Genomic DNA, 20516 nt, shown 5'->3' on the forward strand with positions numbered 1-20516 from the left:
TACCAACAACTTTCAAATTACTAACTGGTGTGGTAGCTGATGCAGTACAACAGCATCTAGTTGAAAACAATCTCTTTCCACCTGAGCAGAAAGGAAACCGCCCCAATAGCAGAGGAACAAAAGATCAACTCCTAATAGACAAAATGATCTTGGAAAACTGCAAGAGAAGGAAGACCAACCTGAATGTGGCATGGATTGACTACAAAAAGGCATTTGACTCTCTGCCACATGATTGGATAATCAAGTGCCTAGAAATAACAGGAGTCAGTAGAAACATCAGAAAATTTGTGCAAAGATCGATGGCACAATGGAAGACACAGTTGCAGATCAATGGTGAGAAGCTGGGAGAGGTTAATATCAAGAGAGGAATATTTCAAGGAGATTCATTATCACCATTACTATTTGTTATTGCACTGTTTCCTCTGTCAACAATACTGAATAACTCAGGACATGGTTATCAAACATCAAAAACATCTGCTAGACTATCCCACCTCCTTTACATGGATGATCTGAAGCTGTATGGAAAAACATCATCTGAAATAGAATCGCTGCTCAACACTGTCCGTATATATAGCCAAGATATTGTAATGGAGTTTGGCTTGGACAAATGTGCCACACTTACTATCAAACAAGGAAAAATAGTGAAAACTGAAGGAATCAAGATGCCCCACGAAAATAACATTAAGAGTCTGGATGAGGAAGAATACTACAAATACTTGGGTATCCTTCAAGCTGACAACATCAAGCACACTGAAGTCAAGAAAAAGATTAGAGGTGAATACATCAAGAGAGTGAAGAAGATCTTAAAGTCCAAACTCAATGGAGGAAATACCATAAAGGCAATCAACACCTGGGCAATCCCAGTCATTAGGTACACAGCTGGAATAGTGGACTGGACTCAAGCAGAACTAAAAGCAATGGATAGGCAGACCAGAAAAATAATGACAATGAATCATGCCCTTCATCCACGCAGTGACATTGATAGACTTTATCTACCAAGGCAAATAGGTGGGCGTGGAATGCTACAAGTACATCAGATGGTTGAAGAAGAAAAAATGGCTTTGGAAGAATATCTGAAGAACAATGATGAAGATGCACTGAAATTAGTATATCAGGAAGGCTTACTAACTACTGGAGAGACCAAACTGGCCTACAAGAAAGACCAAATGAAGAACAGAATAGAGGCATGGGAAGACAAAGCACTACATGGCCAATACATTAAAAAAATAGCTGGGAAAGCAGATAATAATAAAACCTGGCAATGGCTAAGAGCAGGAAAATTGAAGAAAGAGACCGAGGGATTAATTCTGGCTGCACAAGACCAAGCTTTAAGGACAAATGCATACAAAGTCAAAATTGAGAAGACAGCAACAGACAGTAAGTGCCGCCTATGCAAAGAAGCTGAAGAAACAGTGGACCACTTGGTAAGCTGTTGCAAGAAGATTGCACAGACTGATTACAAGCAGCGACATGACAAAGTAGCAACAATGGTGCATTGGAAGATCTGCAAAAAATATCATTTGCCTGTAAGCAAAAACTGGTGGGATCATAAAATAGAGAAAGTCATAGAAAATGATAAAATTAAACTGCTCTGGGACTTCAGAATTCAAACAGACAAGCACCTGCAACATAACACCCCAGACTTAACAATTGTCGATAAGAAAGACAAAAAAGTCTGGATAGTGGACGTGGCAGTGCCTGGAGACAGCAGAATAGAAGAGAAAGAACTGGAGAAGATAACAAAATACAAAGACCTACAAATAGAAATAGAAAGACTGTGGCAAAAGCAAGCAAGGGTAGTACCAATAGTCATAGGCTCCTTGGGTGCAATCCCAAAACAACTGGAGCACCACTTGAACACCATTGGCATTGACAAATTTGCTATTAGTCAATTGCAAAAGGCGGCCTTATTAGGAACTGCTTCCATCCTGCGACGATACCTATAATACCATCAAACATCTACTTCTGCCTATCCCAGGTCCTGGGTAAGGACTCGATAGGTAGACAAAATGCCAAATCCAGTCTGAACATCTGGCTGACTGTGCGATGATTGATAATAATAATAATAATAATAATAATAATAATAATAATAATAATAATAATAATAAAGTTGGAAGGGACCTTGGAGGTCATCTAGTCCAACCCCCTGCTCAGGCAGGAAACCCTATCCCATTTCAGACAAATGGCTGTCCAGTCTCTTCTTAAAAACTTCCAGTGTTGGAGCATCCACCGCTTCTGGAGGCAGGTTGTTCCACTGGTTAATTGTTCTAACTGTCAGGAACTTTCTCCTTAGTTCTAGGTCTTCTAGTCTATCCGCCTGCTCAAGCAGGAATACTGCAACCAATTTTGGTCACCGTACTACAAAAAAGATGTTGAGATTTTGGAAAAAGTTCCGAGAAGAAAAAAGTTCTACTAGAAAAAGTTGAAAGGATCACACACCTCGGTTCCAATTTACATGAAAGCTGGGACACGACCACTGAAGTAAAGACAAGGATAGAGAAAGCTCGAACAACATTCTTCAAAATGAAAAAGGTCTTCTGCAGTCATGACATAAGCCTAAGACTGAAAATCAGGCTTGTCAGATGCTGTATTTTTCCTATCCTGCTCTATGGAGTAGAGAGCTGGTCTCTGACAGAAGGCCACCTGAAGAGACTAGAAGCATTTGAAATGTGGATTTACAGGCGGCTGTTACGTATAAGCTGGGTTGACAGGATCAGAAATGAGGAGGTGATAAGCCGTCTGGGAAAGCCAAGAGAAATCATCCAAACAATTAAAAAACAAAAATTAGAATATTTCAGACATGTGATGCGATATCCAGAAAAATATAGCATACTCCATTTAATTCTCCAGGGAAAGATGGAAGGCAAACGAGGTCCAGGCAGAAGAAGAACATCTAAGGGACTGGTTTGGACAAAACTCAGCAGCACTTTTTCGTGTGGCTGCTGATAAAAACAGGATCGCCAACATGATCACCAACGTCCGATAACGGATATGGCACAAGAAGAAGAAGAAGTCTAAAGAAAAGAAGAAACGGGGGCAACGTGATAGGAGTATTCCAGTATCTGAGGGGCTGCCACAAAGAAGAGGGCGTCAAAACTATTCTGCAAAACACCAGAGGGCAGGACAAGAAACAATGGTTGGAAACTAATCAAGGAGAGAAGCAACCTGGAATTAAGGAGAAAGTTCCTAACAGTGAGGACAATCAACCAGTGGAACAACTTTGCCTTCAGAAATCGTGGGTTGCTCCATCACTGGAGGTTTTAAAGAAGAGGCTGGACAGTCACCTGTGTGAGATGGTATAGGTTCTCCTGCTTGAGCGAGGTGGGGGGGGGCTGGACTAGAAGATCTCCAAGGTCCTTTCCAGATTCTATTCTAATTCTAATTCTATTCTGTTCTGTTTGTTCTATTCTCCTGTTATATTCCAGACAAGTGGCTGTCCAGTCTCTTCTTAAAAACCTCCAGTGATGAAGCACCTATAACAGTGATGGTGAACCTTTCAGAGACCGAGTGCCCCAAAACTGGCCCCGCCCCCACTCCATCCCCCTGCCCTGCCCCCGCTCTGCCCCTCATCCCCCGCCCTGCCTGCCCACAGCACCACTCACTGCCTCCAGGGCCCACCGCAGATAGCCCAGGCAGTCCAGCAGCGCTATGGCAGCCACACCCTCTGCCCGCGCCCTGCAGCATCAACTGCATGATGGGGCGTGAGGGCAGAGTCTTGTCTACGCTACCTGGCTGCCATGTCCTTGGCTGCACTGCTCCATGTGGGCCACCCTCGAGGGTGACTCTCCTTCAGGGGAGTTGCTGGAGAGGAGGGGGTCACGGGGGGAGGCAAGGCTGGGGCAACAGCACGTGTGCCCACAGAGAGGGCTCCGAGTGCCGCCTCTGGCACCCGTGCCATAGGTTCGCCACCACTGACCTATAATGTCTGGTGACAAGCTGTTACGCTGGTTAATTATCCTCATAGTTAGGAAGTTTCTCCTTAATTCCAGGTTACTTCTCTCCTTGGTTAGTTTCCATCCATCGTTTCTCGTCTTGTCTTCTGGTGCTTTGGAAAATAGGTTGACTCCCTATTCTTTGTGGCAACAGTTGTGCGATCGGATGCTAGACCACCTGAGTTGGCTTTTACCTGGAGGGGATGGGAGTGAGCTAAAGGACATGAACTTCCCCGGACAAAGGGTGAACCCCCAGAATGGAGAGATGTATTTGGGGGCCAACGCTGAAATGAGCCCATTTCTTTCCCTGGTCTATTGCATTTGTCTCCCGGCTGTGAGAAAAAGTCTTTGTGGAAGAGCAGAAGAAAGTAAGACAGGGAAAGCATTTGAAAGTGAAAGAGCTTGGTTGGGATTGGTACAAGTTGTCAGAGCATGCACAGTCTTATTGCGCTGAGATAACCCAGGAGTAAACACAGTTAAACAGTGGTCTATATTAAATGGTGGTTTATATTACACTAAGTACAATATCATACACCAGGAACATATAAGGCATATAAAGCATATAAGGAATGGCTGCTGGAATTGGTATGTCTAGTTTAATGAAGAGAAGGACAAGGGGGGACATGATAGCAGTGTTCCAGTATCTCAGGGGCTGCCACAAAGAAGAGGGAGTCAAGCTATTCTCCAAAGTGCCTGAAGGCAGGACAAGAAGCAACGGATGGAAACTGATCAAGGAGAGAAGCAACCTAGAACTAAGGAGAAACTTCCTGACAGTTAGAACAATTAACCAGTGGAACAACCTGCCTCCAGAAACGGTGAATGCTGCAACACTGGAAGTTTTTTAAGAAGAGACTGGACAGCCATTTGTCCGAAATGGTATAGGGTTTCCTCCCTGAGCAGGGGGTTGAACTAGATGACCTCCAAGGTCCCTTCCAACTTTATTATTATTATTAACAATGTATATACATGTGTCAATACAGCAGGCTCCAACATACAGCAGTTACAGCAGGAAAACAGAAGAGACAGCGAGAACACAGCAGCAGAGCCTTCCCTTTTATATAAAGGCTCTTAAAGAGACACAGACCCTGCTGAGTTATTCCCAACATTACATCATACATCTTACATCAGCTGGTTAGATTTAAATTATTACCTTGACACAGGTAATCCTCAAACTTACTACCATTCGATAAGTGAACATTCGAAGTTACAACGACACTGAAAATAATGACACAATCATTTTCAATACTTTGCGCGAGCATCCCTATGGTGACGTGATCAACATTCAGATGCTTGGCAACTGGCATGTACTTATGGCAATTGCAGTATCCCGGGGCCACGTGATCCCCTTTTGCCACTTTCCGAGAAGCAAAGTCAAAAGGGGAAGCCAGATTCACTTAACAGCCATGTTACTCACTTAACGACTACAACGATTCACTTAACAACTCTGGAAAGACAGGTCATACCTGTCAATGGGGCAAAACACACGTAACTGTCTTGCTTAGAAACAGAAATTTTGGGCTTAATTGTGGTCCTTAAGTCGAGGACTACCTGTAAGCTATTCCAGATCAATACATTATACTCGCTATTCCTGATTCAACTGCCGGTTCTCCTCTGCTACAAATATTTCAAAATTTTAGGCTCAAGTCTTCCTCTCAGCAAAAATTTAAAAAAATGGACTAAGCACGGAAGATACAGTAGTGGCCAAAATTGTAGAAACCTTTTGGGAAAAGTGTACAGTAGAAATGCCACCTTTGGTTAAGTTTCCACCCATTTTTCTTCTAATTTCTTTATAACTGTAGCCTTATTCACTTAATAATACTATTTTACATCGTTTTCTGGGCGATCAGTCAACTCTTTGCACCATTACTTTAATTTTATTACGTTTTACAAGCTCACTAAATGAAAGAACACAAAAAAACCCCAACCAGCTTGATAGCGATTACATAACACACTGACCAATGTCCTCTTCTCAGCTTCAATACATGACATCAGTAACTGAATCCTACTGTGATCTGATTGACTCATTGCCAAAACAAGATGACACCTGATTGGCTCTCTAAATACTCGTGCTCATTGGCTACAATCACATGAAGGAAAACTACCTGATAACAACCTAAGCAAGTTGTGCTTCCTTTTTCTGGTTATTTGGCTATAACGTTTCATAGAATATAGTACAGATAATTGAACAAACTTTGATGCATTATATTCTTGATAAAATTATCTTTCTATTGATATATAATTTTAGGGTACTACTCCAAAAAAAGTGGTGTTATTAGCCATCAAACCTCAAAAATACACTTTTCCCAAAAGGTTTCCACAATTTTGGCCACTACCGTACGTTGGCTGTGATGGCCAGCCAGCCATGTTCTGGCATTCAGCACTTTCTGTAGCTTTGCACCAGGAAAAGAAACCGGGTGGTTGACATTGAACAAAAGATTTTGAAGAACTAAAGATGCCTTTGGATGTATTTATTTTTATTTTTATCCCATAAATAAAGCATTTAAGAAAGTGCCACCCATGACCACCAGGGCACCTTCAAGGCCTCAGAGAAGCGGAGATGTTTCTCTAGTCTAGCAACAGTTTGGGAACAACTAAATGTTGTTTTTAGAAGAAAATATTGATCAAATAGTGAATTTAGTGATTTTTAGCAAAATCTGGGTTTAATTCAGTTTGTTAAAACTGACTAGCTGTATCAAGTGCTTACACTTCTCAAGCTATGTTCTCTTGCTGGTTTTACAGGTGGTCCTTGACTTAGGAACACAATTTCTGTTGCTAAGTGACACATTTGTTAAGTGAGTTTTGCTCCCTTTTTTGACCTTTCTTGCCACAGTTGGTTTTTTTTTTAAACAAGTTTTATTAATTTTTCAAATTTTTACATCCAGATACTTAGGAAGCAGCATGGTGATAGAGTAATCGGTCAATAACAAAATCATTCATATATATCTCAGATTACATCAATAATGTTCCCTCACTATTTCCCACAAATATTACATCATATTCATGTTAATAAATTTCTAACTAAAGCTCAATCAATCAGTACATTTATCAATAATATTTTAATTATACATATCCAAGTCCTGTTTTGGGGTTTTATTTTATTCCAGTTTATATATTCCAATTTAGCCTTTTATAACCAATGTTTAAGCTTCGGATAATCTTAATTTCCACAGTTGTTAAGTGAATCAATGCAGCTGTTAAGTTAGTAACACGGTTGTTAAGTGACTCTGGCTTCCCCTTTTGACTTTGCTTGTCAGAAGATCACAAAAGGGGATCTCACGATCCTGGGACGCTGCAACCGTCATAAATATGAGTCAGTTGCCTAGCGTCTGAATCTTGATCACGTGACCATGGGGATGCTGGAACGGTCATAAGTGTGAAAAATGGTCATAAGTCACTGTTTTCAGTGCCGTTGTAACTTCACCCAGTCACTAAATGAACTGTTGTAAATGGAGGACTACCTATGCTATCTCAACAGACCATCTTGCCCATATAATGTATTGTTCTGCTTTCTTCTTTTGCTGAGTGTTACACTTTTATTGCCTGGCTGTGCAGGGAAAACTTTGAGACTTCTGATTCTTTTCTAACTAACACTCAGAAAAGGAGAAGAACCACTTGCGAGAGATTTTCTGAGCAGGCGTGAAGGAGTGAGGAAGTGGTGAAGTGGCTTGTCTCACACACACAACCTGTCGCATCTTCAAAGGAGCTGCCGGCTGGAAGGTGACCCAAAGACAGGGCTCTTCAAACTTGGCCCTTTTATGTCTTGTGGACTTCAACTCCCAGAATTCCTCAGCCAGGCACGCTGGCTAAGGAATTCTGGGACTTGAAGTCCACAAGTCGTAAAAGGGCCAAGTTTGAAGAGCCCTGCCCAAAGACAATTAAAAATGGTCTCCCTCTCTTGGTCAGCTCAGATGTTTCTCCTGATTCACCTAGATCAGGGCTAGGCAACCTTGGCTCTTTTATGACTCGTGGACTTCAACTCCCAGAATTCCTGAGCCAGCATGACTCAGCTTGGAAACCTCTCCCTTTCCCCTCAGCATGGCTGGCTCAGGAATTCTGGAAGTTGAAATCCATGAGCCATAAAAGGGCCAAGTTTGAAGACCCTTGTCCTAGACAGTCACTTCTCTGAAATGATATAGGGCAGGGGTAGGCTACCTTGGCTCTTTTATGACTCGTGGACTTCAACTCCCAGAATTCCTGAGCCAGCATGGCTCAGCTTGGAAACCTCTTCCTTTCCCCTCAGCATGGCTGGCTCAGGAATTCTGGGAGTTGGAGTCCACGAGTCATAAAAGAACCAAGGTGGCCTATCCCTGACCTAGATCCATTTCTAACGGGCTGATGACATGCTTGGCCTGGAAAAGAGGCCCTTGTACGTTAGAAACAAACAGGGAAGCCCACATGAAAGAGGCAGTGAAAATGTTTGGACAGGCAACAATTAGGCAACAATTAGCCAAGTAGATCTTGTCTTGCAAATGCTTGGAATGGAACGAGGAATCAGTAAAAGGGACAGAAATAACCCCAAAATTAGTTTATCCAAGATGCCTCGCTTGGTTGTCAATTTCCTGGATTTTGCCCACAGCATAATCATAAAACTACTTAAATTACATAAAAAAATCTAACCAACATTTGAAGTAATCCATTTTGCTAATTCCGTATTTACTGTGCAAATACACAGGTAGTCCTCAACTTACGACCACATTTGAGCTCAAAATTTCTGTTGCTAAGTGAAACATTTGTTAAGCAGATTTTGCCCAATTTTGCGACCTCCCTTGCCACTGTTGTTAAGTGAATCACTTCAGTTGTTAAGTTAGTAACCCGGTTGTTAAGTGAATCTGGCTTCCCCCCCATTGACTTTGCATGTCAGATTGCAAAAGGGGATCACATGATCCCTGGGACACTGCAACTGTCATAAAGGTGAGTCAATTGCCAAGCATTTGAATTTGTATCAGGTAACCATGGGGACGCTTCAATGGTCGTAAGTGTGAAAAACGGCCATAAGTCACTTTTTCCAGTGATGTTTTAACTTTGAACGATCACTAAACGGACCGTTGTAAGTCGAGGACTACCTGTAGTTAGTCACTGGGTGTTTGACTAACTTGGCTGAGTATGCCAGGGTGGGCAACTATGGCAATTTTACGACCTGTGGACTTCAACTCCCAGAATTCCTCAGCCAGCCATGCTCATCATGAGCCATGCTGGCTCAGGAATTCTGGGAGTTGAAGTCCACAGGTCGTAAAGTCGCCATAGTTGCCCATCCCTGGAATATGCTCTGTGAGCCCAATCATTTAAAAAGCTGATGCTTAAACAAAAAATTGAGGGGTTACTCCCAATTAAACAAAGGCAAGCTTTTGATATGTAAATAAAAAGTGGAATGAGCTCAGTGTAAATAAATTCATTTATTGTCTTGTAAATAAATCTCTTCACCTGAATAGCAATTCTGTCATTTGATTTAATCCCTCCACACCATACAATCACACAACATCTTGCCAAGAGGACAGCAGCTGCAACTATTTTGATAAGATCAAGACCACCTAGAAATGACAATAACATTTACACAGCAGTCTCATACTCAGCACAAGATGTGGTTGGCTGCAGCGAATTTTAAGTATTATAATAATCCAGGCAGAAATTCTGTTAGTGGAGTATTTCGTGACCATAGCAACTTTTAAGATATGTGGACTTCAGCTCCCAGCTGGCTGAGGAATTCTGGGAGTTGGAGTCCACATATCTTAAAATGGCTGACGGTAAGAAACACTGGATTAGAGATATAAGGACTATCATGGAATACGGGCATTGATGAATTCAAATTCTACAAAAAGCACAAATGTTTGGACACTTCAATAGGAAAGATTCAGTCAACAATCATAATTAGGATCAATTCTAGACACCAAAGTCACCGGTACAGTGAATTATCTTCATTCCAAAAGCTCCAGACACATTGGATACACAAAAGAGAACATGTTCTAACAGGAACACAACTTTTGGCAAACAAAGTGCTCATGTCTGCATATGCTATCTTGAAACAGTTGTGCACTACGCAATCATGGAAAAATGGAATTCTACAGCCAGTGAGCAGAAATTACATTTGTTTATGTCGGTTGATTTTTACCTGCCCAGTCCCCAGTCCCCAGTTGATTTTTATCTGTCCAGCAGCAGATAAAAAGCATCATTGTCCTCAGACGGAGGAGGCTGCAGCTGTACAGATCATTTTTAAAGAATTACAGGTAGTTCTCCACTTACCGCCAATCATTTAGCAGCCAAAGTTATGATGAGTTCCCCAAAAGCTACTCACCAGCAGGTTTGAAATTCCCATGTCTGCCACCCCTGTGGTCACAAGACCACATTGTGTGCTTGACAATTGCCTCACATTTACCACTGTTTGCTGTGCCCTGTGATCAGGTGACTGGAATTAATAATGGTTTGCTGGAAACTGGCATTTGCTTCCAAAAACCAGCTCATTGCAAATAATGGGTTTGCTTAATGACTGCAGCATTGGCTTAATGACTGCTGCAACAGAGGTGGTAAATTTAGGTTCCACTTTACGACCATCACGACTTCACAACTGTAACTGCGAGGCTCAATTTCGCTTGTAACTTGAGGACTAGCTGTATTCACTGTCAAGAAAAGTTATTAGACCAATATCATCTCCCCATGAACTGTGCATTCCTCCAGTTCAACAATTCTAGAAAAGCACAATTTTTCTGCCATTTAGAGGCTATGCAGGTGGCAGTTCCTACACAGGGTTCGAGGGCGGCGAAAGCTTTGTAAAGTCTGATCGGGAATCTACTATAACAGTGGTGGCGAACTTATGGCACGTGTGCCAGAGGCGGCACTCAGAGCCCTCTTTGTGGGCACACGTGCCGTCACCCCAGCCCTGCCTCCCCCTGTGGCCCCCTCACCAGCAGCCCCAGAGGAGAGTCGCCCCCAGGCGCGGCCTGCACAGAACAGAGCAGCCAAGGACATGGCAACCGGGCAGCAGAGACAAGACTCCACCTTCATGTCCTGTTGCCACAGATGATGATGCGGGGTGTAGGCGGAGGGCATGGCCGCCATGGTGCTGCAGGGCTGCCTGGGCGATCTGCTGCAGTGGGCGGTAGGTGACACTGTGGGTGGGCGGGGCAGGGAACAGGATGGGGTGGGCGGGGCAGGGGTGGGGCGGTTTTGGGGCACTCGGTGTCTAAAAGGTTCGCCATCACTGTACTAAAATATGTTGTCACGAGAGGCCATGTGGCTTACTGGAAATTGCTTAATTCTTTGTTAGCTTAACACTCCTTTGGCCTTCAAAAGCATCAAGGTGAATAAATAACAAGGAATCGCAAGAAGTCACAAGAGTTTTTCTCACCCAAGAGCAAGCACGAAACTGATTCATGGGGAACATAGGAAAAATGAAACACAAAATGACAAAACCCACACCGTCTCACGCATCCTCTCTCACATCATAGGTTTTGATGGACAGCATTAAATGTTTGACCCCGTTTTACAACTCTAGCAAAAGAGCAATTGCGGGGAGGAACAAAACTTTTTAATTTCATTTGGAAAAGCCCGGACAACCCAGGACTTCTCTGTAGCTTTTATCAAAACTGTGTGGATACGTTTCGTTTTTATTTTTTCTAACTCAGCATTACAGCATGCTTTTCACTGGACATGCCCTTCCACGCCATCATTCCCAAACCAGAGACTCTGAGGGGTTGTGCTGTTCCTATGTGGATTCTCTAATTAGTATTCTCCCTTAAATTTTTTTTCATTAATATGTGAGCTACTATAGATTCTCTTATATGAATTTTGTACCATATGGGTGTACTCAGGCTGAGAACACTTGAATCCTCTCTGTTAAGTAAAGGTTGTCTGATGCCTCTTCAGAATTTCTGTCAGGTTGAAGATTTTACCTCACTGAGAACTTTAATATGGAACGTCACCAAAGGTGCTCTTTCAAAAGGCAACAGGACTTGATTGTTTTTTTTTCTTTAAAAAAACTTTTCGATTGTCATCCAAGCAGCTTTTTCAGAACCGAAGAAGCTTCTTGGATCAAAAGTGAAATGTTTTCAAAAAAATAAAACACAACAAGAAAGTCCTGTTTGGAAAAGCACTTTTGGGATAGCCATGACCTGAACGATTGAGAATCTCCATAGACATTTAATACAGAACAAAGTGTCAGGAAGAGGCTTTTAGATCATCCAATCTAAACACACTTATCCACAGGAATCCTTATCAAAACATCCATGAGAAATATCTTCCCAGACCCTGTTTGAACACATTTGGGGAAACGGTGTCCAGCGTAACCGGTCCAACCTCACAAGCTTTCTTATTCCTGATGAATGGTTTGAAGTTCCCTGGCATTTATCTGGAATCTACTTCCTTACATTCGTTCTCCTACTTAACAATCTGGAATGTAAGGGAACAAGTCATTGTGAGTATTGCCAAGAGTATTCCTTGCAAATATAAGGAAATGGAAATCTTTGGACATTCTTCAAGTCCTCTCCTAGACCTTGTTTTTTGAGAACTTTCGTCAGGTGTTCCACAAGTGTGAGATTTTTTTTTTACGTTACTTCAAAGTTCTTGCCCCATAGAAGCTTTCCCCACTTTGATAACATTGATATGGTCATTTTCGAGTATGAATTCTTGAATGATATTAAGGTTCTCTCTAGCATGGATTCTCTGATGCCTCTTCAGATTTCCTCTCTCGTTGAAGCATTTCTGGCAGTGAGAACACTTGTATGGCTTCTCTCCTGTGTGAATTCGCTGGTGTTTCTTCAGCGTTCCCAATCGATTGAAGCCCTTCCCGCACTGAGAACATTTGTAGGGTCTTTCCCCAGTGTGGGTCCTTTGATGTCTCTTTAGGATTCCTGCCAGGCTGAAACATTTTCCACACTGGGAACACGTGTATGGTCGTTCTCCAGTGTGAGTCCTTAGATGCCTCTTCAGGATTCCCGTCTCTCTGAAACATTTCCCACACTGAGTACATTTGTAGGTCTCCCCAGTGTGAATCCTCTGGTGCATCTTCAAGCAGTTGGTGTGACTGAAGCATTTCCCACACTGGGAACATTTGTAGGGTCTCTCCCCAGTGTGAATCCTTTGGTGGGTCTTCAGATTTCCCGACTGATTGAAGCACTTCCCACACTGTAGGCATTTGTACGGCTTCTCCCCGGTGTGAATTTTCTGGTGCTGCTTCCAGTATTTCGCCTTGTTGAAGCCCTTCCCACAGTGGGAACACTCATACCATTCCTCTTCAGCAGTGCACATCAGAAATCTGCTTAGTGAGTTTGTGTTAGTAAAGGTTTTCCCATATTCAGGAGAACTGTTGGGTGTTTCTCCGAGATGGTTCAAGTTATTCTCTGTTCCATTCTCAGAGATTTCAACCCTTCGTTCACTTATGATATGATTCTCCTCTTGATTCACATTTGAAGTATGCTGATAGCTGTCCTTAAACCTTTGCGGACATCGCTCCAATTTCTCCATAGAAGGTGCTGCATTCAGTTCCACTTGATAGTGGTATCTTCTATCATAGTGAGAAAATAAGGGCACATTATTCTGTTTGGACATAGTGGCCTTTTCAGTAATAGCAGTAGTAAATTCCTGTTGAAGCGAAGTATGGATGGGCTTCTTCTGCTGCTGCTCTCTTGACTTGTAACCTTTTGCTTCCATTTCTATTTTTATTGGCAGATTCCCAGAACTAAACTGTTGGTCTCTCCTGCATGTTGACTCCGGTTCCTTTCCTTGATTCTCAGAATTCTCCACTTTAATCTCTGTTCCTAGTCGGCTTTCTATAGAGGAAGAGAAAGAAATGTTAATAGTGAGATAACTTGCCTCCAAGATGTTTCTAATCTCCTTCTGAATGGTTTTTCCTTCCAATGCCTGTCTTTTTGACTCAACGATTATATTAAAGATCCTCCTTACTAATAAGAACAAAAAACATCTTAGCCTTTTGAGGCAGATCCGGTTAAGGTAACAGGCCCGAAGAAATACCGCAATCCTATTTTATTGATTTAAATCAGAGTGTCTCAACCTGGGCAACTTTAAAGCTGGGTGGACTTCAACTCCCAGAATTCCCCAGCCAGCACATGTTTAAAGTTACCACGGTTGAGAAATACTGATCTAAGTTATAATGATAGATTCTTGAAAGCCTGGCTGCATTGCCCCTTGCTTCCTTTTCACGCTTAATTTAGACTTTGTCTGCAACTGTCCGTAGGTATCAAGGCATATCTGCGCTGTGAAGGGGTTGATGGGTAAGCAGAAGATTGCAAATAATTGCAGATGGACTGACACACACAAACACACACACTTCCCAAGTCTCAAGTACGCTGTGAGGTGGGAATGCCTGTCTTACATGCTGATTGGTTGGTCCGATTTCCTGTTGGGAGGTGGCAGGAAGGCAAGGCACATTCAAACAACAAAATGGAGGCTGTGGGAGATTTGCTGATGAAGAGAGGTGATGTAAACATTTGTATGAGGTAATGGATCAATGCTACAAAAACCAGGAGCTAACAGCCTATTTATGGAGGGAAATTGGAAAAACTTTGGAGGAAGTGGCCAAGTAAATTTTATTTATTTGTTTGCGGTTTACATTGGCGTGTTTAAAGGGGTTATGTCCGTAAACATGCGTCTGTCTGCTTGGATGATCATTTACACAAACTATAACATTTCAGCCTGAGGATGTCACTCCAAGTCCTGTGGAGCAAAATTCCTTGGACTGAAAAAGGAGGACATTTCATCCGTACCACACCTCACACCCAGGGACTCAAGTGTCTTCCCACCATGCAGCAGTGATAATGGGGGCTCAACCAGTTTAGCCGCTGTGTCATCCACACATCCTCCAGTTAAGAAAGAGGAGGAAGGAGATAGGAAGGGATGAGGTACTGGATGCTATTGTCCTCTCTGCACCAGGAGCAGCTTCAAACTGGAATGAGCTCCACTAACAATCGTCGCAATGACAAATAGCCAACTTTGGCACTGGTTGTCGCAGTCTCTTTGTGGCAACTTCCATCAGAACGCGTAGAAGCAACAAAACGCCAACTCTTCACTGTTGCACACTCCCAATATTTGCGACAATTCCAAAGTGTTTCATTTTTACTGTTGGAAAAAATCCATTTTGCGTGAATGTTTTTGTACTGAGTTTTCATTCATTTTGTTCGGATGGTTTGAAATGATTACGCTTTGTACACTTTTTTACCTCTCTATGTTGTACTTTTGTAACTGTGGTACAGCAACCAAACAGGACAGCTGCAGACTTCAAAGGATAGTTAGGGCTGCAGAAAAAAACAATTGCTACCAGCCTGCCTTCCATTGGGGACCTATATACTACACAAGCCCGAAAGAGGGCTGAGAAAATATCTACAGAACCCTCACTCATATCCTAGACATAAAACTGTTTCAACTCCTCCCCTCAGGACCCCACTATAAGAGCATTGCATGCCAAAACAACTAGGCACAGGGACATTTTTTCCTTCATGCCATCACTCTGCTGAACACCTGATTCCCACAGTCACATAAAATATTAGTACCGTTTATAAAGCCTTAGTAAGGCCACACCTGGAATACTGCATCCAGTTTAAAAGATGCTGCGATTTTGGAAAAAGTGCAAAAAGGAGCAACTAGGGTGATTCAAGACACTGCAGACTAAAACATATGAAGAATGATTGTAGGATTTGTCTACAGCATGGGTGTTAAGCTCGCTGCGTCACCTGACATGTCGTGACGTATTGCAACTTTTTTCCCCACTGCTGGAGCTGGGGTGGGCGCGGCCTCCGTACGATGCAACTGGCCTGTGGGCCAGCAGTTTGACACCCCTGGTCTACAGACTTTTGTACAGTCTAGAGAAAAGAAAGACTAGGGGTGACATGATAGCGGTGTTCCAGTATTTGAGAGGTTGCCACAAAGAGGAGGGGGTCAACCTATTTTCCAAAGCATCTGAAGGCTGGACGAGAAACAATGGATGGAAACTAATCGAGGAGAGAAGCAATCTGGAATTAAGGAGAAACTTCCTAACAGGGAGGACAATTAACCAGTGGAACAACTTGCAGTCAGAAGTTGTGGGTGCTTCATCACTGGAATCTTTTAAGAAGAGACTGGATAACCACCTGTCTGAAATGGTATTTAAAATCTCCTACATGAGCGGCAGGCTGGACTAGAGGACTCCAAGGTCCCTTCCTACTATATTGTCATTGCTAAGCAATAGTTGTCATTTCTGACCCGTTTTATGACCTTTCTTCCCACCGTTGTTAAGTGAATCACTGCAGATGTTGGTTAACACAGGTGTTAAGCGAATCTGGCTTCATTGATTTTGCTTGTCAGAAGGTTGCAAAAGTGACCTCGGGACGCTGCAGCCGTCATAAATACACGCCACTGGCCCAGCATCCAAATCACATGACCACAGGGATGCTACAATGGTTGTAAGTGTGAAAAACGGTCATGAATCACATTTTTCAGTGCCACTGTAACTGTGAATGGTCACTAAATAAGTAGTAAGTTGAGAACATATAATGCAGAGTACTACCCTGGGCTCACTATGCAAAAGGGAGATTTCAGCAGCACTCCAAAGATCAACTGGAAATCGATTCCCAAGTAACCAAACCAACCATCAAAAAGCTAGAATTATAGCTAAGGATAAAATAGAACATATACTGTTTAACCTCAATGAAGTCAGAGATGGGCAGCCAAGGATAAGCCTTTGTGAAGAAGAGCAACTAACACAGTGGTTCTCAACCTTTTTAATGCCGCGACTCCAAACCGGTCGTAAGTCGAGGACTACTCAACCGGTCGTAAGTCGAGGACTACTCAACTGGTGCAGCACCGTTTGCAGAATGGGACTTTTGGCGGGCTCAGCAGGGCAGAGACAGCCTGGACAATTCCTACTGGCTTTTGAAAGCCAATAGAACTAGACTCTATTCAAGAGAGTCTATTCTATTGGCTTTCAAAAGCCAATAGAATAAAAGGGAGTAGCATAGCTAAGGAAAAGGGGAAAAAATGTTGGACTGTGTTGTTTGGCGAGCCCCGTGAAATGGTTGTTCGACCCCAAATGGGGTCCCGACCCACAGGTTGAGAACCACTGAACTAAGATGATCAAAGGCCTAAAAGACTAAAATGTATGAACAGTTGCAGAATTTGGGTTTGGCTCGTCTAGCGAAAAGAAGGATGAGGGGTGACATGACAGCGGCATTCCAATATCTCAAGGGCTGCCACAAAGAAGAGGGAGTCAAGCTATTCTCCAAAGTGCCTGAAGGCAGGACAAGAAGCAACGGATGGAAACTAACCGAAGAGAGAAGCAACCTAGAACTAAGGACTAACTAATTTCCTGACAGTTAGAACAATTAACCAGTGGAACAACCTGCCACCAGAAGTGGTGAATGCTCCAACACTGGACGTTTTGAAGACGAGACTGGACAGCCATTTGTCTGAAATAGTACTGGGCAGGGGTGTCAAACTGCTGGCCTACAGGCCGGATGTGTCACGCCCAAACTACACCTACCCCAGCTCCAGCAATGGGGAAAGTCACAATACGTCACATCACATGACATTGCAAGTTTGACACCCCTGTGTAGGGTTTTCCTTCCTGAGCAGGGGGTCGGACTAGAAGACCTCAAAGGTCCCTTCCAACTCTATTATTATTAACTAATCAAGAAGAAACAACCTGGAACTAAGGAGAAACGTCCTAACAGTGAGGACAATTAACCAGTGGAACAGCTTTGCCTTCAGAAGCTGTGGGTGTTTCATCCCTGGAGGTTTTAAAGAAGAAACTGGACAGTCACTTGTCTGAAATGGTATATGGTCTCTTGCTTGAGCAGGGGGGTAGACTAGAAGATCTCCAAGGTCCCTTCCAGCTCTCTTGTGATTGAGTTCTGTCTTGTGTTTAAGTACAGTATTAACCTTGTGAACTCTAAAGCTTCCTCCTTCCGTTATGTATTCAAGATGGACAGTGATTAATATATTTAATATTAATATTTATGTTACTTATACGTAAGGGTGTAGGTCTATGTTGTATATAGTATGTTTTAAATGTGTGTTATGTATGTGTACACTTTTGAGAGCAAGCAACTCAAACTCAACACATTTTTTAATGTGTGCCGTTATGCCTGCAGGAAAAAAAATGACAAAAATGAATCTTGTCTTGTATATTTACCTATGAGGCATGGCTGTATTACTTTTATCCTTCTCATCTGTTCCACTTTCTTCTCCTATTGATATCATTATTACTATTATTGCCTTATTATTATGATTATTATTAATTTATTGTTTTGCATGTACGCTGATAGCTTGTGCGCCGGAAACAAATTCACTGTGTGTCTGCTCACACTTAGCCAATAAAATATTCTATTCTAACATTGAATAGAATACTTTATTGGCCAAGTGTACGTAGACACACACAGGGAATTTGTCTCCAGCATACATGCAACACAATAAAGTAATACAATAGTACCAAATGAAGACTAAAATAAATTACTGTCCATCTATGACAGTGGTTCTCAACCTGTGGGTCGGGACCCCATTTGGGGTTGAACGACCATTTCACGGAGGTCACCAAACAACGCAGTCCACCATTTTTTCCCCCCTTTTCTTTGGCCACGCCCCTGGCACCCGGTGATGTATAAGTGGTTGGGGGTCACCACAACATGAGAAACTGTATTATGGGGTCGCGGCATTAGAAAGGTTGAGAACCACTGATTTATGATAAGGTATTTGTGAAGTTCTTTCCTATGAAAAGGAATGTGGGTTAGAACTTAGTTAGTTTTATTCAGCATTACTTTGTTGTTACAGCTATTATTTAAATTACCTGATATAGATTTCTGATTTGTGGTTTGTTTTTTTAAAAAAATCTCTAGCACCTTTACATGTAGAAAAACATACAGCAAAGCTTGGTTTATATTCAAGAGAAAACACTGACCAAGGTGCTTCTGTTAGAAAATTTATTGACAATGATATTTAAGTTTTGTGGGTGCATAGTTTAGGCCATGTCTATTCTCTGCTACATTTACAAGACTGCATCCTGGCAGGGCAACTTTCGCTGCTGGAGTCTGGAAAAACTCATCAGGTCCCTGCAGATTCCTGAAGCGGAATGTGATGCTCTGGTGACTGACAGATGTCAGGACCGACAAGCCCACCTGCCTCCTCCATTCTCCCTCCTGCATCCCACCAGATACTGAAACAGTGTCTACAAAATTTGGTGGCACACATTTTGCTGTCCGTGTGGGTGGCATCAATACTGATGAGGTAATTGTGAAGAGCAACACATGTCTTGACCACATCAGAACTGGAAAAAAGTGTACGGGCTGCTCAAGGATCTGCCATCTTGCAGCCAGAATTCCAAAAGAGTTCTCTGTGACAGCGGCCCCCAACCCCAGCCACCAGGGACCGGTTCCGTGGAGAGAGGTTTTTCCGTGGACCGGTGGGTGCGTGGTTGTGCGTGCTGCCTGCATCCCCCGGATGAGGGCTTCGCTTGTTGGTGTGGCCCCATTTTTAGCATGCCGCGGCCTGCTGCTGGTCCACGGCCCGGGGATTGGGGACTATGGCTCTATGATCCGTCTTCCTCTTGAGTGACAGGAGTTATACAAGTGAGACCGCCTCTCTCAAGACTGGAATCTGCAGAAGAGGGGAAAAAATGCACAATATTATTACTCAAAGTATTTAGGCGAAGGGATCATTTCAGCAACGACAGTCCTCAATTGTGGTATCAGCATTCAAAAAAAAATAAAAGGAAAGGAAAAAAGTTGGCTTAAACATAAAGGTAAATACAGGTAATCCTGGACTTACGACCACAATTGAACCCAAAGTTTCTAAGCAAGACTGTTGTTAAGTGAGCTTTGCCCCGTTTTATGACCTTTTTGCCACAGTTGTTAAGTGAATCCCTGCAGTTGTTAAGTTAGTACCACGGTTGTAAAGTGAACCTGGCTTGTCCCATTGACTTGGCTTGTCAGAAGGTCACAAATGTGATTGCGTGACCCCGGGACGCTGCAGCCATCGTAAATATGTCAAAGCAAGAACATCCGAGCAACCGTGACATATGAGACGGTTACTAAGAGTCCAAGTTTTGATCACGCGACCATGAAAACGGTCACTTTTTTCAGTGCCACTGTAATGTTAAACGGTCCCTAAACAAATGGCTGTTGTGAGAGGGTGAACGTCTGTTCTCTGAGGTTGTGGGGTTTGGTTTCCAAAAGTTTCGTCAGCAGTCTAGGTAACATCTTCTGCGGAGTTTAGGGGATGTCGGTGTCAGTGTTCTGTTTATAAGGGCTTCAGGTGTGGGTGTGTCGAGTGAGGGTCTTGTGATGGGTCAGGTGTGAATCATTAGTGAGTCTTGTGATGGGTCTTGTGATGGATCGGTTATATCAGGTCAGGGTCACTGGGAGGTGAACTGCTGGGGGGGGGAGGAGGGGGGATTGCGTGGGATGGTTGAGGGTCTCTGGTTGGCTGTGCGGTTGATCTGGATTCTGAGGGGTTCGTAGGTTGGTTGTAGGTCAATGAAGATGGTTCCCTACCCTGGTAAGGAAACGTTCGGAAACCAACCCACAAGCTCGGAGAACGAACCTTCACCCTCGTCCTACACCTGAGCCACTACTGCAAATAGTCGTAAGTTAAGGACTACCAGTATAGTGAAAG

At 43.0% G+C, this 20516-nt stretch overlaps 1 protein-coding gene across 3 annotated transcripts in view; it reads right to left on the reverse strand.

Annotated features, from left to right (window-relative positions):
* Nucleotides 1–11089: 11089 nt before the first annotated feature.
* The window catches only part of LOC120296931 (zinc finger protein 286A-like), a 37130-nt gene continuing 27703 nt past the window's right edge, over nt 11090–20516 (reverse strand). Inside the window, exon 6 of one of the 3 annotated variants that reach the window (XM_039318992.1) lies at nt 11090–13690. In XM_039318992.1, coding sequence (XP_039174926.1) covers nt 12477–13690 — 1214 coding nt within the window. In that variant the 3' untranslated portion in view covers nt 11090–12476. Of the gene's footprint in view, nt 13691–18812; nt 19500–20516 lie in introns of those variants that run through there. The other 2 variants (XM_039318988.1, XM_039318987.1) reach the window with 2 other exon arrangements.

The sequence above is a fragment of the Crotalus tigris genome, unplaced genomic scaffold (genome assembly GCF_016545835.1).
Source record: "Crotalus tigris isolate CLP2741 ecotype Arizona unplaced genomic scaffold, ASM1654583v1 scf7180000021815.149296, whole genome shotgun sequence".
In the NCBI taxonomy this organism is placed as follows: Eukaryota; Metazoa; Chordata; class Lepidosauria; order Squamata; family Viperidae; genus Crotalus; species Crotalus tigris.